Source organism: Bombina bombina, chromosome 5, assembly GCF_027579735.1.
Source record: "Bombina bombina isolate aBomBom1 chromosome 5, aBomBom1.pri, whole genome shotgun sequence".
Taxonomy (NCBI): Eukaryota; Metazoa; Chordata; class Amphibia; order Anura; family Bombinatoridae; genus Bombina; species Bombina bombina.
Genome location: NC_069503.1, coordinates 569,639,521 through 569,664,765, shown reverse-complemented (window position 1 = coordinate 569,664,765; position 25,245 = coordinate 569,639,521). Strand labels below are relative to the sequence as shown.

The following is a 25,245-nucleotide window of genomic DNA, read 5'->3' as shown; positions in this document are numbered from 1 at the left end:
AGGGATGCCCATTATCCCTTCTTCTATTTAATATAGCTATAGAACCTCTGGCAATTATGATTAGGCAGTCCCTGCAAGGGGTTAGAATATCCAAGTATGAAATAAAAATTGCACTATACGCCGATGATATTCTTCTTTATATTGCGAAATCAAAAACTAACATCCCTAAACTAATACACATAATAGACAACTTCGGAACCTTTTCGGGATATAAAATGAATGCTTCTAAGTCAGAGATTTTCTGGCTCAGAAAAGGGTCTGACTCAGTAAGCAATTGCCCGTTTAAAGAGGTAACAAAATCATTCAAATACTTGGGTATCAATATCCCAGTTAAACCATCAGATCTCTATAGGCTTAATATAACACCAATAATGTCGCTTTTTCGTGAAAAATTGACAACTTGGTTAAATCTCCCAATTTCATTATCTGGGAGAATCGCATTATATAAGATGATTCTCCTACCAAAACGTTTGTATGTGCTACAGAACATCCCCATATTTATTTCTGAAAAAGACATTCGGTCTCTTAATTCGGCAATTAGAAATTTCATATGGCAAGAGAAAATATCTAGGATTTCTATATCTAAACTTTCAATAGGGAAAGAATCCGGAGGATTAGCCCTTCCGGATATAAGATTGTATAACTTAGCATTTCTGGCACGCACAGTAACAGACTGGGTCTGTACTAAAAACTACGTAACTAATAATATACTAGATGAAAATATATGCTTTCCTTTCCTTCCGACAGGACTGATCCATTGCGAACCAAAAATACTACCAACAGAAATTAAGAAACTTAAAACTTACCTTAACCCTATTAAGGCATAGTGGAAAATCGCTAAACTTTTCAAAGTTAATTGTAAAGCCTCACAATTTCTCCCAATCAGAGGGAACCCCGAATTCTGTCCAGGATTGAACTCAGCAATCTTTGATAAATGGGCTGATCTAGACTTAAAGAGAGTGCAACAGCTTATTAGATTTGACACAAATTGTTTAAAATCCTTTGAGGAATTAAAATGCGAGTTCAAGCTAGCTAATAACCAATTTTTTGCGTACCTACAAATAAGACATTACATCTCAGAATTGGTCAGGATGTTGGGCTGGGACTGGGACATGGGTAAAATTGAAAACTGGTTGTCATTAACAAAGGGTGGTTACACTTCAATTACCTATTGATATAACTCCTTAGTTGGTAGTAAGGGAACTCCTATTCTAGAGCAGCTAGCATTAGGATGGAATAGATCAGTCGCTTCCAATAGCATAGATCCAACGTTTATCCAAAAATCTATTAGTAAAGTTTACCAGGCCACACTCTCAGCCACCTGGAGAGAGGCACACATTAAAATCCTACATAAAGCATATTTTACGCCAGAAAAGGGTCATAAAATAAATAATTTAAACTTTAACAAATGTACAAAATGTGCCTTCCCAGCAGCAGATTTAAAACATATGATTTGGAGTTGCCCGAAAATCAAGCAAATGTGGCTGAAAATACAATACTGGCTTAATAACGCACTGAAGGTGTCCCCTCTGGATCTCACATTTGTACAAATCGTGTTTTGTATTAAACAAGGAGAAGGGCAACATCCCCAGGAAAAATTAATAACTCTTTCAATCCTGGCAGTTAGATACTCAATCATTAAAGCCTGGAAAAGTCATAGAGCCCCAGGACTGTTAGAAATCAAAAATTGCCTCAAGAAACAATGCATATTAGAGCAAAGAGATACTAATATAAACAATGAGGTGGATATAAAAATATTTTTCAAGAAATGGGCAGCTTTCATAAAAAGCTACCCAGAAAACGAAATAGAGAATCTGATTTTTCCATTTAGGAATTCCGAATTGGTTCAGTTAGAACTGTGGTAGGAGGGGGGAGGGGGGGGGAGGATAGGGAGGAACTTCTTGAGAGGTTGTGTGGCTTTTTTTTTTTCTCTTTCCTCTTTCTTCCTTTTCTTTTTTTCTTTTTTTTTTTCTTGTTTTTTTCTTTTTTTTCTCCCTTTCTTTGAAGTCAGGTCTCCATACAGGTAGTAGGTAGACTTGGCTTGATAACATGAAAAATCAGCAATTCAATTTTCTCTGCACTTTTGTCGATAAGTTAAAAGGATGTAAACACATTTTTCTTTGCTTTTTGTAAAAATTTATTATATTCCTTTTTTATGTGTTGTAACATTGTTTGCTGTGATGATTAATAAAAATATTAAAAAAAAAATAAAAAAAAATTGTATGTTCTCTCCAAATCATGAAAGACAATGTTGGGGTTTTCTATCCCTTTAAATTAGCATGTCCCTTTAAAAAGCACACACATAGCAACGGAAGTTATATATCATCTAACACTTTCATAGGCGGAAAATATTAGGCTGTAAAACGACCTATCATAGTGGAAATTCATAGTTGAAATACAAAACTACATTTTTTTTTATATATAAATTATATTGTAAAGCACAGAGAGGTCTCTGAGAAAAGGCTTTCTTAAACTACCATAGTGCAATTTCATGCACTGCAGTAATGAATAACTATAATTTAAAGTTGATTATACCAGTTATTAAGCTATTTCTTTTATTTCTATGAGAAGGGGGATACCCTAATCTGAGGAAATACGTATAATTACCTGAAATGTTCTCATATTTTCAAAGAACTTTAGCAGCGATTTGCCTACACATTTACAAATTACTTTACCTCCTCAGAGGAAACAAATAGAATGTTTTGAAGGCAGTAAAGAGCGATATTGTGAAAAGATCTTATCTGTATGTGCACTTCAGAACAAAGCTGTTATAAAATGAAGGTCTCTTTGAAGGTAGATGATTAACATGTATTACGGGAAATCATCCTACCGCTTTCATAAAGGGTTATTTTGTAAGAAAGAAATGTTAGATTGCTTTGTAATTTCATATGGTATGTTTTTTTTTTTATTAGAATATTTCACAATGAATACAATGAACATAATTATCATTGAAAATACATTGTATGGAAGAAATCACATGCTCTAAACAGAGCATCCAAATGTACATAAATGTGTGCAAAAAGACTTGCACAACAAAGAAAAAGTCTGCAGGTAACTGGACTAGTGTAATACTGGACCCATTTAAATAAGTTTAGACAAAGAAAAGTGAGAACAATGTTATAATCAAATCACACACACATCCCCATTTATACTAAATAACTTTATTGAAGAAAAAATAGGAGCCCGACTGGACTCATACACATGCACACACACACACACTGTTAAAACTAGCTGAAACTCAGTGTGATATAATTTCCTATCGAAAAGCACGAAAGTGGATAATTATAGGTTGCTACCTGGGTATACAAATATATTATAATAATTCACCCCAGGGAATGCACCAATGATTTATAGACAGTACAAAATATAAATCTCTCCTTTGTAAAAGTCTTTGCAAGAATCACAACCTCCAGGTAAGGAACAATTGCAGTATTATATGATTGGTGTGCAGGAGAATCAATATATGAGAATAACTAACCAACACAAAAATAAATGTGTCTGGTAACTAGTTCCAAACTGATTAAAGGTTGGCTATAACTATTTTTTGCAAATATTGCAACTGGCGATTACGGATCTAAGATATATAAGATCTGCTAATATTTTTGTAACAACATTAGATTGGTTATACCGTTAGGCAGATATTCTATGTCCCAGTTGCTATATATGCAACCACTAGAGTTATTGTATCTGTCCAATAACTAAATAGGATTTTATTTTTCTAATCAAATGTTTGCACCGCTGTTAGCGATGGAAATAACGTAGCAGTCAGTATAATGGGTCACTATCAGTAGCTGTTCCTATGAGATATACGATTTTCTGTAGTGCTTGCGATATTCAAAATCAACAAGTGTATTTTAAATTTAGCCGTGTTATAAAGTTCAAGGCCAGTATTAAGATCTAACAAATTATCCGTTCAGCACCAAATCTCACTCTCACTAAAGCCTGAGATCATATATCATTGGCTCCCTATGTTCCTTGGTGCAAACATTAGCCTAATCACACACCCTGCACGAATCCACAGGTGTGAGCTAGCTGCTTGTATCGATATATATAGCCCATTAATATTAATGTTGTATAAGTAACGCACCAGGATACGGTTGCCTAAGGAATAAAGTGTCTATACTATTAATTACTATTACTTATAGAGAGTAATATTAATTTAGCCCAAACTGTAACATAACGCTGGCACTATTAGCGGTGGAAGTTAGAGGCAATCAGCAAGCATCCATTCCCAAATAAGACTGCTATAATCTAAGGCGCCAGCCAGTGGTAATATGACAAATAAGCAAAGGCTAAACTGAAAAAGGTCTCTTCTATAGCGGAGACCTATTAATATTAACTGTCTATTTGTGGTCGCAACCATTAACAAAAAGTGCTAGGCTGAGTCAGCAATTAAAAAATGAGGGTTACATAACCCGGTACTGGTGCCCCTGACGCGCGTTTCACATTACGCTTCCTCAGAGGGGTACGCGCCGGCCGGACAAGGCGGGTAATATGAAAATTTAACACCCGCCTCTATACTCTAATTGGTTCTTCAAAGCTACACTGAGCAGCTTCTCATTGGTTGTAATTCGTAAGGGGATGATTGAACTTAGCTAGACATGTCAAATCAATGAGTTGGCTCATTCAGGTATATATGACGATATTTTGATGAGTGTATTCAGGCAAGGGCCAGTATACATTAATAGCGCAGAGAAGGAGATAATATTGAGTGTTTTATTGTTTACAACATAGGTCTCGAGTTATTCATACTTCCATCAGCAGGACATATTGGGGTAAAATGGATGGATCGTAGGGCAATTCAGTCCTTAGTATGTTTATGTGTACTTACGCCTGCTATGCCTAGTAATTTTAAGTTGAAATCTACAGATCATAACTTTAAAACGGCAAGGATTTTTTTGCCAATTACTTAGCTTTTGTATTTGCATTATTCCATTGCTGTATATGTCATAACCTTTAGTATCCATATGTTTGGAGATTTACTTTCCTTTTATTTGAACTGAATCGAACAAACTACTGTGAATACTGTGTAATAACAGAAAGAAAATACCCTTGTGGCACATGTTCTGTCTGCCCTCATGTCAAAAAAATAACAGAAATAAAGGATAAATATGGGAAGAACCAAAAACTTAAACATCATTTCACCTGTAGATCCTCAGGAGTCATTTACATTATTTACTGTGAATGTGACAAAGCCTATGTAGGTATGACCACTAGGGAGGCAAGGGTCAGAATCTTAGAACACAAAAATAACATCAAAAACGCAGAAAAAGACCAACAAAAAGGAAAAAAGATCACAAGTGTAGCAAAACACTTTTTATTGAAACACCGAGGTCAAAGTAATCATCTCAAATTTTCCATCTTGCAGAAAATATCTTTAGGTAATAGAGGTGGTAACCTTGAAAATGCATTATTGAAAGCAGAATGTCGGTGGATACACCTGCTCAACACTGTATATCCACATGGATTAAATGAATATAATAACTTTAATGTATATTTATGAAATAATTAAAAGTTTTTTATAAAAACCTTTTTTTTTGTTTTAACAAACACAAATAACACGTTCACCGATCTCTTCATATCTTTTTAAGAAGAACAACACTTTTTTTTTTTTTTTTTTTTTTTTTTTTTTCTCTTCACCAACCACTCCCACTTATATAATTTTTCATTCCCAAGCAATCACCAACATTCACTCTCATTATTTAATTTTCACAATTCAGTCAATATGATTTATGACTTTTATATTTGATACAGATTCTGTTTAATGTATAATTATGTAGTATGGAAAATATACTACTACATATAATTATTTATAAATTATAGAATATGATTTAATTTAGGCACTTTAGTATCACAATAAGTTTCGACTTTCACTATCTTTTTTTGCTATTTTATTACACAAAATTCACTCATATGCTCACACACATTCACTTAGCTCAAGGTCACGTAAGTGGAGTTTATCATTATAGGACCTATTTTCTTTCTGTTATTACACAGTATTCACAGTAGTTTGTTCGATTCAGTTCAAATAAAAGGAAAGTAAATCTCCAAACATATGGATACTAAAGGTTATGACATATACAGCAATGGAATAATGCAAATACAAAAGCTAAGTAATTGGCAAAAAAATCCTTGCCGTTTTAAAGTTATGATCTGTAGATTTCAACTTAAAATTACTAGGCATAGCAGGCGTAAGTACACATAAACATACTAAGGACTGAATTGCCCTACGATCCATCCATTTTACCCCAATATGTCCTGCTGATGGAAGTATGAATAACTCGAGACCTATGTTGTAAACAATAAAACACTCAATATTATCTCCTTCTCTGCGCTATTAATGTATACTGGCCCTTGCCTGAATACACTCATCAAAATATCGTCATATATACCTGAATGAGCCAACTCATTGATTTGACATGTCTAGCTAAGTTCAATCATCCCCTTACGAATTACAACCAATGAGAAGCTGCTCAGTGTAGCTTTGAAGAACCAATTAGAGTATAGAGGCGGGTGTTAAATTTTCATATTACCCGCCTTGTCCGGCCGGCGCGTACCCCTCTGAGGAAGCGTAATGTGAAACGCGCGTCAGGGGCACCAGTACCGGGTTATGTAACCCTCATTTTTTAATTGCTGACTCAGCCTAGCACTTTTTGTTAATGGTTGCGACCACAAATAGACAGTTAATATTAATAGGTCTCCGCTATAGAAGAGACCTTTTTCAGTTTAGCCTTTGCTTATTTGTCATATTACCACTGGCTGGCGCCTTAGATTATAGCAGTCTTATTTGGGAATGGATGCTTGCTGATTGCCTCTAACTTCCACCGCTAATAGTGCCAGCGTTATGTTACAGTTTGGGCTAAATTAATATTACTCTCTATAAGTAATAGTAATTAATAGTATAGACACTTTATTCCTTAGGCAACCGTATCCTGGTGCGTTACTTATACAACATTAATATTAATGGGCTATATATATCGATACAAGCAGCTAGCTCACACCTGTGGATTCGTGCAGGGTGTGTGATTAGGCTAATGTTTGCACCAAGGAACATAGGGAGCCAATGATATATGATCTCAGGCTTTAGTGAGAGTGAGATTTGGTGCTGAACGGATAATTTGTTAGATCTTAATACTGGCCTTGAACTTTATAACACGGCTAAATTTAAAATACACTTGTTGATTTTGAATATCGCAAGCACTACAGAAAATCGTATATCTCATAGGAACAGCTACTGATAGTGACCCATTATACTGACTGCTACGTTATTTCCATCGCTAACAGCGGTGCAAACATTTGATTAGAAAAATAAAATCCTATTTAGTTATTGGACAGATACAATAACTCTAGTGGTTGCATATATAGCAACTGGGACATAGAATATCTGCCTAACGGTATAACCAATCTAATGTTGTTACAAAAATATTAGCAGATCTTATATATCTTAGATCCGTAATCGCCAGTTGCAATATTTGCAAAAAATAGTTATAGCCAACCTTTAATCAGTTTGGAACTAGTTACCAGACACATTTATTTTTGTGTTGGTTAGTTATTCTCATATATTGATTCTCCTGCACACCAATCATATAATACTGCAATTGTTCCTTACCTGGAGGTTGTGATTCTTGCAAAGACTTTTACAAAGGAGAGATTTATATTTTGTACTGTCTATAAATCATTGGTGCATTCCCTGGGGTGAATTATTATAATATATTTGTATACCCAGGTAGCAACCTATAATTATCCACTTTCGTGCTTTTCGATAGGAAATTATATCACACTGAGTTTCAGCTAGTTTTAACAGTGTGTGTGTGTGTGCATGTGTATGAGTCCAGTCGGGCTCCTATTTTTTCTTCAATAAAGTTATTTAGTATAAATGGGGATGTGTGTGTGATTTGATTATAACATTGTTCTCACTTTTCTTTGTCTAAACTTATTTAAATGGGTCCAGTATTACACTAGTCCAGTTACCTGCAGACTTTTTCTTTGTTGTGCAAGTCTTTTTGCACACATTTATGTACATTTGGATGTATATCACTGCTTGAGGTTCTGGAGTTCAGGGACTGTTAATATTATTAGATTCGATTTTGCACCCCTGAATTTCAATAGCAAACCCATTTCTCCTCTCCCTCACCATTTCTAGTTTAACAATTGTACTTTACTAGGTGAATCCTAGTTTTTCCTTGAGGGTATTTAAATTATATTAAAATGAATCTTCAACAAGATTTAGTACTCAGACAACAGAAAAGACTTAAAGAACTTAATCAATTATTTGATAAAACCAACATTGACGATACTCTAATAACCAAAGATGAACTTAATAATACACTATGCAACCTACATCAAACATTGTACAAACAAACCAAAAGATGGTGGAATTGGCATTTTTTCGAAAAATACGCAGAGCGAGGTATTATACCAAGAGGTTTAAGGATAAAAATGTTTCCAGCTTTTACTTTGAATAATGAAAGTTTAGTCAAAGAATGGGAAGGTACACTGACAGAATGTTCACTTAAACTAATTAAAATATTAATCAAACATGACACCTTGGAATTAAACAAATTGGATGCAGAGATTAAAGAACAAAATGAACTTCTTAAAAAATTTGAGGAAAAATTTGATTTTGTTGAAACCTATCAAAGATACCAAAAAGAACTAGACAAACTGGAGAATGAACTAATTCAGACTAAAAAACAGAAACTTCAGAGGGATATAGATGATTTTCAACAACAAAGAATCTATAAGTGGAGGTATCAGACATCCAATAGACACAGATACAATAGAACTCAAATAAGGGAAAATAATAGTGGCTCAGAAACAGAAACTGACATTTCAGACAATGAAAGCAATAGAGATGAAATGGAGCCTACGACAAGAGACTTACCAGTGCAAGTAACACAAGCTAATCCCTTACCAACTACATCTCACACCAATAGAGAAGTGTCTTTTTTAGCATTAAGCCACCGGCAACAGCAGACATTAAACACGCAAATAACAAACAAACCGACAAGGGGAAACAAAAGGAAAAACACAGGCCCTCAAAGACAATCAGAGAGAAAGAAGGAGATGTGTCCATTTACCACAATCAGGACCAACTCATGAGAGTAATTAATCTCAGTAAACATGCTTTAGATACAAACCATGAGAGTGTTCTCTCTAAGGGGTTAACCTTTTGTCCCACTAATACCTTAAATAAGTTTGAATTAATAAAAGATATTCACTTATTTTCACGCAAGCTGTTGTTAAAAAAGATGTATTCAAACAAAAATGATCCCTCTTTATCTAAAGATGAACTAGATTCTTTACAAGACTTGGAAGATCTCTTGAGTGAGTCTGATACAGAAAATCAATCCAATCAATGGAAGAAAGGTTTAAAACCCAAATCTACATATACCCCACCTGCATCTATCTCACCACAAGTCAGTGTCTTTTCACAGATTGTATGTCAAAAAATAGAAACATTGCCTATTTTTGATATAAACAATAACCTCACTCACTCTGAGAAAAGAGCTTTGAATGATATTAAAACATGGACTGATGTAGTCATCAAGCCGTCAGATAAGGGCGGTAATATTGTAGTGTGGCCAAAAGATGATTATGTTGATGAAGCTATGAGACAACTATCTAATAAAGATTGTTACAAAAAGCTTTTATTTAACCCTCAATCAGACTATATGGAACAATATAATAAACTGATCCTAAGGATGTGGAATAATGGAACCATCACAAAAACAGAAAAAAACTTTCTGATACAAAAGAATCCCACTCTGGCGACTATATACTTTTTGCCAAAGGTTCATAAAAATGTATCTAGACCACCAGGAAGACCGATAGTATCAGGCAACAACAATCTTACTGAGGCAGCCAGTAGATACATAGATCAGAGATTAAGAGAATATCTGACTGGTATGCCCTCTTATGTCCGTGATACTATGGAGGTCTTAAAGATCTTACAAAACTTACATCTGAATAATGATACTTGGCTTATTACAGCAGACGTAGAGTCGCTATATACCAGCATCAGACATAACGATGGTATACAGGCAGTCAAATACTTCCTCTCAACCAATGAATCTGACAATAAAGAACATAATGAATTTATCTTACTTCTTTTAAAATACGTACTGACTCATAACATCTTTACGTTCAAAGATAATTTCTTCCTACAAACACAAGGAACCGCCATGGGCACATCTTGTGCCCCAACATATGCTAATTTGTTTTTGGGGTACTGGGAACAAAAAATTGTCTTCTCTGAAGGCATGGAAGTATTCACAGACCATGTACCTTTATGGATAAGGTACATTGATGATGTACTATTTGTCTGGGAAGGCACACGCGAACAGCTTGATGAGTTTTTCTCGGTACTCAACAAAAACAATCTTAATATAAAATTAACATATCAGGCGGATCAATGCAAAATCGATTTTCTGGATTTGACTATCATTAAGAACAATGATGGTACTATTGCAACCAAGGTGTTTAGGAAAGATACTGCCACGAATTCATTATTGCACAAAACTAGTGCACATCCAGGGAGTACTTTGAAAGCAATTCCATATGGAGAGTTCCTACGATTGAGGAGAAATTGTTCTGATGTCTCAATCTATGAAAATGAAAGCAAACTTCTCACAACTAGATTAGCACAAAGAGGCTACAGCAACAGAAGTATTAAACAAGCTAAATTCAAAGCTCTGAAAACCTCTAGGGATACATTATTGTGTCCCAAAATCAAAGGCAATTCCACAGTCACCCCAAGATTGATCACTACGTACAATCCACAAATGCAAAGTGTGATTAAAATACTCAATGAGAATTGGCACATCCTTACTAGCGACCCTGAGCTTAAGGACACAATAGGCGACAGAGTGCAGATTGGATACAAAAGACCAAGGAATTTAAAGGATCAATTGGTACAAAGCCATTATGTACACATTCCGAAAAAAAGTGACACTGATCCTGGCATGTACCCTTGTGGCACATGTTCTGTCTGCCCTCATGTCAAAAAAATAACAGAAATAAAGGATAAATATGGGAAGAACCAAAAACTTAAACATCATTTCACCTGTAGATCCTCAGGAGTCATTTACATTATTTACTGTGAATGTGACAAAGCCTATGTAGGTATGACCACTAGGGAGGCAAGGGTCAGAATCTTAGAACACAAAAATAACATCAAAAACGCAGAAAAAGACCAACAAAAAGGAAAAAAGATCACAAGTGTAGCAAAACACTTTTTTATTGAAACACCGAGGTCAAAGTAATCATCTCAAATTTTCCATCTTGCAGAAAATATCTTTAGGTAATAGAGGTGGTAACCTTGAAAATGCATTATTGAAAGCAGAATGTCGGTGGATACACCTGCTCAACACTGTATATCCACATGGATTAAATGAATATAATAACTTTAATGTATATTTATGAAATAATTAAAAGTTTTTTATAAAAACCTTTTTTTTTGTTTTAACAAACACAAATAACACGTTCACCGATCTCTTCATATCTTTTTAAGAAGAACAACACTTTTTTTTTTTTTTTTTTTTTCTCTTCACCAACCACTCCCACTTATATAATTTTTCATTCCCAAGCAATCACCAACATTCACTCTCATTATTTAATTTTCACAATTCAGTCAATATGATTTATGACTTTTATATTTGATACAGATTCTGTTTAATGTATAATTATGTAGTATGGAAAATATACTACTACATATAATTATTTATAAATTATAGAATATGATTTAATTTAGGCACTTTAGTATCACAATAAGTTTCGACTTTCACTATCTTTTTTTGCTATTTTATTACACAAAATTCACTCATATGCTCACACACATTCACTTAGCTCAAGGTCACGTAAGTGGAGTTTATCATTATAGGACCTATTTTCTTTCTGTTATTACACAGTATTCACAGTAGTTTGTTCGATTCAGTTCAAATAAAAGGAAAGTAAATCTCCAAACATATGGATACTAAAGGTTATGACATATACAGCAATGGAATAATGCAAATACAAAAGCTAAGTAATTGGCAAAAAAATCCTTGCCGTTTTAAAGTTATGATCTGTAGATTTCAACTTAAAATTACTAGGCATAGCAGGCGTAAGTACACATAAACATACTAAGGACTGAATTGCCCTACGATCCATCCATTTTACCCCAATATGTCCTGCTGATGGAAGTATGAATAACTCGAGACCTATGTTGTAAACAATAAAACACTCAATATTATCTCCTTCTCTGCGCTATTAATGTATACTGGCCCTTGCCTGAATACACTCATCAAAATATCGTCATATATACCTGAATGAGCCAACTCATTGATTTGACATGTCTAGCTAAGTTCAATCATCCCCTTACGAATTACAACCAATGAGAAGCTGCTCAGTGTAGCTTTGAAGAACCAATTAGAGTATAGAGGCGGGTGTTAAATTTTCATATTACCCGCCTTGTCCGGCCGGCGCGTACCCCTCTGAGGAAGCGTAATGTGAAACGCGCGTCAGGGGCACCAGTACCGGGTTATGTAACCCTCATTTTTTAATTGCTGACTCAGCCTAGCACTTTTTGTTAATGGTTGCGACCACAAATAGACAGTTAATATTAATAGGTCTCCGCTATAGAAGAGACCTTTTTCAGTTTAGCCTTTGCTTATTTGTCATATTACCACTGGCTGGCGCCTTAGATTATAGCAGTCTTATTTGGGAATGGATGCTTGCTGATTGCCTCTAACTTCCACCGCTAATAGTGCCAGCGTTATGTTACAGTTTGGGCTAAATTAATATTACTCTCTATAAGTAATAGTAATTAATAGTATAGACACTTTATTCCTTAGGCAACCGTATCCTGGTGCGTTACTTATACAACATTAATATTAATGGGCTATATATATCGATACAAGCAGCTAGCTCACACCTGTGGATTCGTGCAGGGTGTGTGATTAGGCTAATGTTTGCACCAAGGAACATAGGGAGCCAATGATATATGATCTCAGGCTTTAGTGAGAGTGAGATTTGGTGCTGAACGGATAATTTGTTAGATCTTAATACTGGCCTTGAACTTTATAACACGGCTAAATTTAAAATACACTTGTTGATTTTGAATATCGCAAGCACTACAGAAAATCGTATATCTCATAGGAACAGCTACTGATAGTGACCCATTATACTGACTGCTACGTTATTTCCATCGCTAACAGCGGTGCAAACATTTGATTAGAAAAATAAAATCCTATTTAGTTATTGGACAGATACAATAACTCTAGTGGTTGCATATATAGCAACTGGGACATAGAATATCTGCCTAACGGTATAACCAATCTAATGTTGTTACAAAAATATTAGCAGATCTTATATATCTTAGATCCGTAATCGCCAGTTGCAATATTTGCAAAAAATAGTTATAGCCAACCTTTAATCAGTTTGGAACTAGTTACCAGACACATTTATTTTTGTGTTGGTTAGTTATTCTCATATATTGATTCTCCTGCACACCAATCATATAATACTGCAATTGTTCCTTACCTGGAGGTTGTGATTCTTGCAAAGACTTTTACAAAGGAGAGATTTATATTTTGTACTGTCTATAAATCATTGGTGCATTCCCTGGGGTGAATTATTATAATATATTTGTATACCCAGGTAGCAACCTATAATTATCCACTTTCGTGCTTTTCGATAGGAAATTATATCACACTGAGTTTCAGCTAGTTTTAACAGTGTGTGTGTGTGTGCATGTGTATGAGTCCAGTCGGGCTCCTATTTTTTCTTCAATAAAGTTATTTAGTATAAATGGGGATGTGTGTGTGATTTGATTATAACATTGTTCTCACTTTTCTTTGTCTAAACTTATTTAAATGGGTCCAGTATTACACTAGTCCAGTTACCTGCAGACTTTTTCTTTGTTGTGCAAGTCTTTTTGCACACATTTATGTACATTTGGATGTATATCACTGCTTGAGGTTCTGGAGTTCAGGGACTGTTAATATTATTAGATTCGATTTTGCACCCCTGAATTTCAATAGCAAACCCATTTCTCCTCTCCCTCACCATTTCTAGTTTAACATCTAAACAGAGCATGCAAGGTTTGCATTACTGATCCTAGTGTAATGTTTAACCTACCACAAAGGGTTAAAATATATAGGTAAATGCTTGGGATCAGAAAGCATTGCATCAACAAAGTAGGATACAGCTGGTAATCGGGGGCTACATGTGACTGCTGCTCCTAATTGACTCACCACCCATGTTTACTTGAGAGCTTTTTTTATTGAGGCTTTTAGTGAAGCATTACATATAAGAATTACCATTACAAAAAAACTAGAACACAATATCCAAAAACATTTCTAGAAAACAGCATCAGGACAGCAATACTTAATTACAAGCAGACCAAAGCTAGGCAAGTCATTGAAACCTCCATTGTTATCAATAGGCCGATCTTGGACCCATATATAGCATCCGATCATGACAGAGGAGAACTAGCTCATAATGTGGCTACTCTTGGGCTACAGAAAATGAGAAACAAAATGAGAAACAAAATGAAATATGGACACTCCTGGGCCTGATAACATTATAATCAAAATAGAAATACTCTTAATAGCGATCTGTCTATATATATATGGAGGAGAAACCAGGATTGCAAAGAGAACAATTAAACAAACTAGTGTTGCCCAGGTACCAGACCTTTAGTTGTTTTTGCAGTAGTTATCTGCCCAAAAGTTTCTAATTAATGATGATATAGGTACAGATCAATCCGATTAAATAATAATCAATAAGATTAAATAAGTATGGATTGCAAAAAGTAAAATACAGACATCTAATAATAGGTATATGTGTCTAGCAATAATTTACAAACTTGCTTAACTAAATAATGACATACTGTGGAAATCTCTGCCTCGCTCCACAAGACTCTCTTCTAGTTTTAAAAGCTTCAAGTGCTCCCTAAAGACTCTACTGTTCAGGGACGCATACAACCTACGCTAACCTTTCCTAATACCAGTTCCTCTCCTCCACTGCAATCCCCTGAACCCCCTTAGCATGTAAGCCTAAGAGTCCAGCTGTTTGTAGATCACCTTCTTAAGAGCTGACTACAACAGTGTTTTGTTGTACTCCCCCTTTGTTTATAGCATTGCGGAATCTGTTGGCGCTCTACAAATGACCGATAATAATAATAATAATACTGTACATAAAGGGACATCACAAGATCGTCATGGAGAGAGGAGGTTAAATTAAAGCAGGACACAGCTTCAAAATCACTTGCAACATCAAAGCTTTATGGGAGATAGTATAGCCTCATTAAGGGGAAAACAATTTTACAATGCAATGTCCCTTTAAATTACAATAAAAGGGAACAACATAAGATATATTGCAGAATAAAAAGTTGTATTGTTCTTTGACACCACAATCCATTAAAATAGGCTTAGCTTAAAGGGAAAGCAGCTACTTGTAAACAATAGAATACAGTCCAGTAAAATGGATAACTGGGAAAAAATTAAAGGAAAGACATTTTACAATACACTATCCATTTAACTGGTTGTTGGTCTTCTTAATTCCACTGAATTTCTATTTACTTCCAGGTGGAAAAAAGTAGGGATAGGTATTAAAAGGCAATAAAAAAGACTGTCCAAACAAGGCTCGGTGGAACATAGGGTTCTCCAAAAGGGTTTCCACACAGCCTTGTTTGCACAATCCGGGATAAATAGAAAAAATAATTCAAACATGCACTTCATAAAAACTAATCAAATATAATTGAAAAATACATCTACATATTATTCTAAGGCTAAGCTTTGTTTTGAATATATTATTATGTCTAGCATGTATTCACTGTTTATTATCACTTTAAAATGGAAGGAATTTGCCTACGTGTTTAACTCCTTTTCAGGAGTTACAAATATCTTTCTAATATTCTTATAGATATTTTTTTACTTGTTGGTATCACATTTTTATTTTGAAATCAGATATTTGCCTATAAAAACTATTAATCGATTAATATATGTTAGAACCGGTTGTATTATAATGTTTGCATCTTTTTTTTTTAACAGACGAGTTCACATTACTTCTGTTACTTTGGAAAACCTTAATGGCTCATACAAAGTAGAAAATGGTGATGGACATATACGAGATCCATATTTAAAAGAACATAATGTTGTAACCTTCCTTGTCATAAACCCAAAGGTCAGTGTGCTTTTATGTAAGTGTAAAATAATGTTTTGTTCCTGCTTATAACCCAAATATGCAATATTTGTTGATAAGTCTAATAATATATCATAGTGATAAATGAGTTTAGTCATTCTTAAAGGGACAGTCAACACCAGCATTTTTGTTGTTTGAAAAGATAGATAATCCATTTATTACCCATTGCCCAGTTTTGCATAACCAAAGCAGTTATTATAATACATGTTTTACCTCTGTAATTACCTTGTATCTAAGCCTCTGCAGACTGCCCCCTTATTTCAGTTCTTTTGACAGACTTGCATTTTAGCCAATCAGTGCTCACTCCTGTAAATTCACATGAATAAGCTCAATGTTATCCATATGAAAGACATGAACTAATGCCCTCTAGTGGTGAAAAACTGTCAAATGCAGAGGCAGCATTCAAGGTTCTAAGAAATTAGCATATGAACCTCCTCGGTTTAGCTTTCAACTACAAATACCAAGAGAACAAAGCAAAATTGGTGATAAAAGTAAATTGGAAAGTTGTTTAAAATTACAAGCCCTATTTGAATCATTGCATTTCCCTTGAATAGAATGCTTATTAGATAATAATACAAGTTTGTTTTATGCTTGATAACATTGTAGCTAAATAATTTTATATGTTTAGTTGTTTATTTTTTTCCTTTATTTGTAAGTAGTAGTTGTTGCCAATACTCACCTATCTTATTTAAAACAGTAAGCAAAAAAAATATTTATACATATGTTATATTGCTCCATTCTTCTTTCTATAGTTAAATTATTTTTAGTTTTTCTCTCATGAAAAATAAATCTCTGCAATATACTATTTGATTATAAAGTGCATATTCATTTAATTACATTCATTAACTTCGATTACAAGTGGAGGGAGCAATCAATAGTTCAGGGTGTGTTATGTTTTTCGTGACCTTGTGCAAAGAATAGCGTTGTACAAGCTAGTAATATAAATGGATGGTTAAATATTTCAACCAATGAATTTTAACACTGTCGAAACTTTTTTAGGGCACATTATATTCTTAAAGGGACACTGTACCCAAAAATTTTCTTTCGTGATTCAGATTGAGCATGAAATTTTAAGCAACTTTCTAATTTACTCCTATTATCAAATTTTCTTCATTCTCTTGGTATCTTTATTTGAAATGCAAGAATGTAAGTTTAGATGCCGGCCCATTTTTGGTGAACAACCTGGGTTGTCCTTGCTGATTGGTGGATAAATTCATCCACCAATAAAAAAGTGCTGTCCAGAGTACTGAAACAAAAAAAAAAGCTTAGATGCCTTCTTTTTCAAATAATGATAGCAAGAGAACGAAGAAAAATTGATAATAGGAGCAAATTAGAAAGTTGCTTAAAATTGCATGCTCTTTCTGAATTACAAAAGAAAAAAATTGGGTTCAGTGTCCCTTTAATGAATAACCCATGCAGCTCTATTAGTAAGCTTACTGTATTACAAGGGGTGAGTTAATTGTTGCACTTGATCTAAATTAAAAATACTGCTATAAAATTTAGAGTGTTAAAGACCTGAAGAAAAGTTTTATTATTAATGGGATAGCACAGAACGACATGAAGAACTCCACTACCCTTGACTTACTGTACCATCAGCTGTAAGCTCAAATGCTCAAATAGAAGTCTATTATGTGAGGGATTATCGCACAAACACTATCCATAATGCTGATTTTAGGGCGTCCTAGACTATCGCTTGAGTAATTAAAAAATAATCTTGAACTATTTACTAGAGATTGAATTTGAGTGCAGATCAGTCCTAAGAGTTTTGCACTCCACTTGTAATTTACGCCTAAATGTTTAAGATTCTACAAAGCAATTGGCACCTATTTGTAAAAGATTAAAAGCACTTGCTTCCAGGTTTATAATACTACATAGGTAAGCTAGGCTTGCATTACCAAAATTGTTTTACAAGACAAGACAATTAGGATTCGTTTCTCAACCTGTGATACGTGTCCCCCTGACAAGGAGTACTCTTGGGATCGCCATTTATAGTTTTTTGCTCTGATAAAGCCATGGTAACTATAACATTTGTTACAGAAATTGGTGTTCCTCATTTCCACCCTCAAGCCCTCATTACTAGCCTGCAAGTATTTCCCTGCCTAGGATGTTATACTGCTCATCATTGATTCACCTTAGATTGGGAAATCCTTAGAAACTGGCCCGTTAGTCACATTTGACTAACAGAGTTATGCTTTACTGATATGAAATATACCACAAGGAATGTGTCATGTAAAGTGTACCAGAGTGAACCTGATAAATGTGCTACGTTATGTGCATTGTACCCTATTGTGTTGCAGTAAAATTAGCCAGATAAAGTGTGTATAAAGTGAAATTAGACACAGAAAGATGGTACTGTAAATATGTATTCACACTTAATACAATCAAATACACTAACATTTGATTTATAAAACAAATTGATCTGATGCCTGTATATTTTCTCTGGTTAATAGATCTGATACAAGTTTATGAAATCATGTGGTAAGCATGATTTCCAATTTTGCTCATATGTGAGTTTGAAATTAAAAAATATTTATGTATTAGAGTTGGGGTACATAGGAAACAAAGTTACGCCTGCAGGTGTATTTGGTACAAAAATGCTGACAAACAATGCCTTAGGAAATAACAGGATGTTACTGAGACAACTGATTTTACTGGAGGCCAGAATGGATCAAGAAAGAGCTTGAACAACTGTAGCAAAATAAATAATAATTTGAAGGAACTAAATTAGAAAATCAAGGAAAGTAGCATAAAGTCTAATTTGTAATCAATACCTGTACAAGTGCAGGAAGGCTCAGCTGGGAGTGGAGTAAAGAAGTGTTCTTTTTAATATTTTTATTAATGACTTGGAGCAAGGAATAAATAGTAACATCTCTGATACAATGTTGCGCAAGGTCATTAGGTCAGGGCAGTGTGAACTTGCTTTAATAGGGGATCAACAAAAATTAGAAGAATGGGCAGATAAATGGAAAATGAGATTTAATACTGGAAAAATCAAGATTCTACTTTTTGGAAGTAAAAATAAGCAGGCAACCTATAATATAAATAGGACTACAGTTAGCCAAACAGAGGAGGAAAGGGATTTGGGAGTAGTACTATATAGAAAGCTAAAGATAAGTGCACAATGCAGGGCAGTGGCTTCTAAGGCTAATAAGATATTAGCAAGTATTAAAAGAGGCATTGTTGCAAGGAATGCATAATTCTGTCACTATATAGATCCATAGTAAGACCTCACCTTGAGTATAGAGTGCAGTTCTGGGGATGAATCTCATAAAAAGACAGTGCAGACATAGAAAATGTTCAGAGAAGGACCACAAAACTAATAAAGGGAATGGAGAATTTAAGCTATGAGGAGAGGCTAGTCAAACTGGGTCTATTTTCTCTATAAAAAGGTGCTTGAATGTTGATTACTTTATGTAAATATTTTCCAAGACCCATATACAGAGATGAAGAAAGCTCTGTTTATTCCAAGATGATTGTTTGTGACAAGAGGTCACAATTTAAGGCTAGAGGAAAGGAGATTTAATTTCCAGTAACATAAATGTTTTATCCCTGTAAAAGCAATCAAATTGTGGAACTCATTACCTAAGGGGGTAGTACATGCCAATGCCTTAGATACATTTCAAAACGATTTAGATATATTTCTGGCTAGAAACAGAATTCAGTGATATGATTCCTTGTGTTAAATGGGTCACCTCATTTAATAGAATTAATTTAAGATCAACTTTTATTGTATATAAGATTTGTATAGGTTGAAGTCAATACACTTCTTTCTTTTATCAACCTCATCTGCTATGTTACTATATTACTATCTTAACCCAGTTGAATTTTTTTAGTGTACTCTATAATCTTAATGAATAGACCAGGCAGCGCTATTAGTGAAAATGTAAAGCATATGAAGACCTGAAGTAAACTCTTATTACAGTGAAAACTGATTTGCTGCTGCTTCCTGACATCAAATATAGAAACAAACTGCAGGAAAAACTGATTGGATAGCTGACACCTAACCTTAATGGGATTCATTTGTAAGGATATAAGATAATTAAAAATTACCAGCTAGGACTTAATGATTCCACTAAACATTTTAAAACAAAAGCTCTAACTCTTCTTTTACAATTTGTGCCGGTCACCTCTGTTTTTCACTGTGCAAAGGACATGGTAGAAATTAATGAAAATGAATTGAAGGAATGAGGGTGCTTAAGTTAGTGACATGGAAGGGGCAGCGTGTATGAATAATAGCTAAATATTCTATTGGTTCCTTAATAGATTTATGCTAATGATTTACAGTGTAGAGTTATATTATAATCAGTTCATTGTGTTATTGTGAATTAATTTACAAATAAATATTTAATTTATTTAATGAAAGAAAAGCATTGAAAAAATGAAAACATCACAAACCTGACTGTTATTTAGCCACATTTACTATGTTTTCAAATGATTTTATAAAGCTAAATTTAAATGAATACAAAATTACTAGGGAAAATATATCCAAAATGAGAGCGTTTTGCTTTCATTAGGCAATAGCTGTAATGTACTAATATATTTTTCTTCTTCTCAATTTATATTTAGGCAGAAAGACGAAGTCCCCAGCACCATTTTAGACCTCGTCACACATTAGATGGAGCAAAGATGAGAGCTTCGGTTCGCATGACGAGATACTTGGAGTCATGGGGAGCTGCAAAACCATTTGCTCATCTGCACCACAGAGACAGCATGACGACTGAAAATGGCAAGATTAGTACCACAGTATGGATTATTTTGTCATTTTGTAATGCACGTAAAGAATTAAAGGCCTTAAGCACAGAAGATATTGGCAATCTTTTTTTTATCTTGTTCCCTAAACATTTGTAAAGTACAAGAAATATAGGACTTTATTAGACAAAGTATATATTGATTACTCCACAGTAAAATAGGCTTTATATCTATAGAAATGTAATAACATTTATCAAGAACATTCCCTGCCTAGTCTAAATTGACACAAAAAAAAAATCCAAATGTTTTTTTTTTTTTTTCACTCTCTCTCTCTCTCTCTCTCTCTCTCTCTCTCTCTCTCTCCCTTCCCTAAAATGCATTTATTTTACAAACATATTCCTCTCAAATTTACAATTTTTATTAACTCTAGATTTAATAGTATCATTATCATTCTGTATCTGGGAATGTTGTCACACAAGCTATAATATTTATATTCAGATATGATTTCATTTACTATAATGAACAAAAGTACACATTTGAGATATACTGGAACATAAAAATGTAGCAAATGTATTACAGATTGTCATTGTATTCCCCTTCACAATAGGTGTAATTAAAATGAGTTTTATGTTACACAGAATTTTACAAATAAAAGCTGTAAATTTGTTCTAATAGAATATTCAGCAATAGTTAAAGAAACAACAAATATATCCAATTCCAAATCTATTTTAAAATAATATCAAACTAATGTTTTAATGTTCATATACTTAGCAGCATACCTTAATGTTAGTTTGATATTACACAGATGCACGTATTTGTCTAGATAGCATCAAAATATGATACTTTCGGTACAAGTTTAGTCCCTTCAAAACGTAGTTTGTGTAAATATGGCCTCTAGATAACATCACATTGTCAAAATGACACCATGTAAATATTACTATAAAGAAAGAAAGAAATCTGCCTATAACTGAATATTAATATTGAAATAAATAAATATATATTTTTTTAATAATAAAGCTTGATATACCCATGTCCACATAACACATAGTTCTCTGATCAAGTTTTCTTTTTTTAATAGGATGTACCTATGGGTCAATATTACTTTCAACGACGCACTGAAAGGTATGTTACAATTCCTGTGTAGCATTTTCTTAGGTCTTGAAAAGAAAATGAAAAAAAAACCCAATAATATTTATTCATATATGGATTTTTTTATTAACATATGCTATTTAAAACTGTTAGATCTATCCATGCATGTGGTGTTTCATATAAATGACATGTAATAGTGCTTAAAGGGAAAGTAACGTCATAATTAGAGATTCATAATATAGACAGAGCATACAATTTTTAAACAACTTTCCAATTTACTTCTATAATTTAGTTTGCTTCTTTCTCTTGTTATCCTTTGCTGAAAGGTTTATGTAGGAAAACTCAGGAGCAGCAAAGAACCTAGGTTCTAGCTGCTGATTGGTGGCTGCATATATATACCGATTGTCATTGACAAAATAATTGCACAAAAAAAAACATAAAAAATATGTTTAAAAGTACAGTTACACTCATATTAACACTCATAATACATGTCTAATTATAAGTATGAATATATATATATATATATATATATATATATATATATATATATATATATACCGTATTTGTGTACAGTTGTATTTATGTGTTTTACTCTATTACATATTTCACATTCCAATGTTCTTCAATTACTGGGTAATGTCCTTTTTATTGTAAATACATATTTCCCTATATATTTATATATACCTATACCTGTATCTATTACTATATATATATATAGGTATATATATGTATTTTATATTAACAGTATCATATATATATATATATATATATATATATATATATATATATATATATATATATATATATATATATATATATATTTATATACATATACAGAGATAGAGAGAGTTTTATTTAATAATAAAAAGTATATTATTTTCCATGTAAAGAACAAAGGAATGTAAAATATGTTTGGGTTAGTGTACATGAAAAACCTTGAGGCGTGTTATTTAAATATTAAATATAAATTATTTTTTAAAAAAAGTAATTAAAATATTCAAATTAATCCACAGAATATATTGATATTTTACAGTATGTTTAATCATTTTTATTATTTTTTTTTAATATGTTATAGGTAATATTTCAATAACGCGACTTAAAGTTTTCATGTACGCTAACCTGACGGCATTAAAATCTAAATTCTTCCTTTCTCAAGTCTGAAGCAATACTGACAAATGCATTGGAATTAACAGATTATATCTTGAAAAATAGGAGGGTTAAAAGGACAGAAAGTGTTACAGAGTGCAGGGAGAGGAGGGGGTGTCATAAAAATCATGAGGGGGCTTAGGTGGCAGAGGCTGACAGTATTCAGTGTAAGAGAACAGACAGGGGAAATATATAGTTTTACATAGAGCATATACTGAAATAAAGTTATATATCTACATTCAGAAAGAGAAGCAGACTGCCAGGAAAAAAACAACAGATCCGTGTTCTCTGACCTGGTTATCTGCTGGGAGTAGCTTCTTTTAGCCAATTTGTGCTTTCCTGAAGTTTATCAGTCGGATCCCATCTAACAAAGTCAATCCAGCTCCGAAATACCAGGCAATTCTCCTCTGAACAAGGAAAATGCCAACCCCAGATGATCATTTCGGCTTACTTTGGGTACATTGGGCAAGATGTCCATGTCAGGTTTTCCCCATCTCCTTTAGGGAGACTTTCCCCAGGATCATAATACAAATACATACAGAAAGAGAAGCAATCTGCCAGGAACTAACAACAGATCAGTGGCTTGTTCTATTGCCTGGTTACCACTTGGGAGTAGATTAGTTTAGCCCAATTGTGCTTTTTACAGAGGAAAACTTTTCTGAATTTTATCAGTCTGATCCCGCCTAGCAAGGTCCACTCAGCCCTGAAACACCAGGCAATTCTCACTCTGAAGAAGGGAAATAGCAACCCCTATATTGTTTTGTGAATTTTGTGCAAACTTCTCCTGCAAACAGCTTGTGAGAGAAATCAGTGAGACCATCTTGTTTAAAATGCTTACAAAAAGTTCATAAGACTTGTTAGAGAGCTTCAGACATACCCTGGAAACTCCTTTATTCAACCCAGGGAACTCCACTCTCCCTCCCACTTTCTGAAGCTGTCAGTTTTAGTTTGCAATGCAGCAAACTCAAGGTGCAATGTAATTTGTAAAAGCTACGCAGATATTTACAAAGTATGATACTAATTTGTTAAAGTAACACAGAAACTTGAAAGCATAATCAAAATTTGTAAAATCACTGCTAGAGCTAAATCTAACTATATTAAAATATAAATGAGAAAATGCAAAGCTTAAATGCAATAACACTGAAATGTAAAGGAAACTAAAATATAAAGTACAAAGTGTAAGTGTAACAAAACTTTCATATCATGCAGTGCTGTATTGCACTGGGCTTGTAACTCCTTTATATAAAGAAATGAGAGTGATCTCTCAGTGCTGGAGAGTTCCACCCTTTTTCTTTTGAATATTCAGTGATTTAGCGACTGTGAAGTCTGAACTGTAATTTCTCTCCAAGCTGGAGAACCTTTGAATATCAGGGACTTAGGGTAATAGGGGAAACCAGACGTGGACTCTGGCCAATGTGCCCAATGTGCTTAAAGGAATGTGGCTGCATCTCACTGAAGAGGTATTTTGTCCCTGGACTGACCTTACTAGGCAGGATCAGACTGATATACTTTAGGGAAGTTTTCCTTTGTGAAAAGCATAATTGGGCTAAAACAGGCTGCTCCTAGGTGGTAATTAGCTTTTGTTCATTCCTGTAATAGCGCTTCTCTCTCTCTGTATGCATAAACTTATATATCAACATGGAATCAAAATTTATAAAGATATGTAATTATTTTTACAGGTGGAATTTAAAAAATTCAAAAAAGAAGAAAATAAAAAGTAATAATAATGGCATACATGTGGACATAAGCTTACCTGTGTGTACCTATGTATAAAGAGTGTAAGGAATCCAAAAAGGGTGTCCACAGCACTCCAAATTTCTTATAAATACTTTATTAAAGACAAATAAAAACATCAACATTTCGGGGTTACAACCCCTTAATCATGCTAACATTCATATACAAACTGCAAGGCTTTTAAACCCTAATTTTTGTGCCACTGACCTGAGGCTTAGAGCATACTCCCTATAGTGGGCATAATATTCAATCGCATCTATAGCATATTTTAAGCAATATATTGCTTCCACATATTATATATATCAATTTTACTGAATTAGGGTGCTTTCCACTCTATTGCCTTGCAGAGTTACACTCAAATACATAGTAACATAGTAGATAAGGTTGAAAAAAGACCGAAGT

At 33.8% G+C, this 25,245-nt stretch overlaps 1 protein-coding gene across 1 annotated transcript in view; it reads left to right on the top strand.

Moving 5' to 3' along the window:
* ADCY2 (adenylate cyclase 2) overlaps nucleotides 1–25,245 on the top strand; it is a 1,612,539-nt gene that overhangs the window by 1,192,917 nt on the left and 394,377 nt on the right. Inside the window, exons 9-11 of the mRNA XM_053715803.1 lie at nucleotides 16,035–16,167; nucleotides 20,752–20,928; nucleotides 21,953–21,996. Coding sequence (XP_053571778.1) covers nucleotides 16,035–16,167; nucleotides 20,752–20,928; nucleotides 21,953–21,996 — 354 coding nt within the window. The remainder of the gene's footprint in view (nucleotides 1–16,034; nucleotides 16,168–20,751; nucleotides 20,929–21,952; nucleotides 21,997–25,245) is intronic.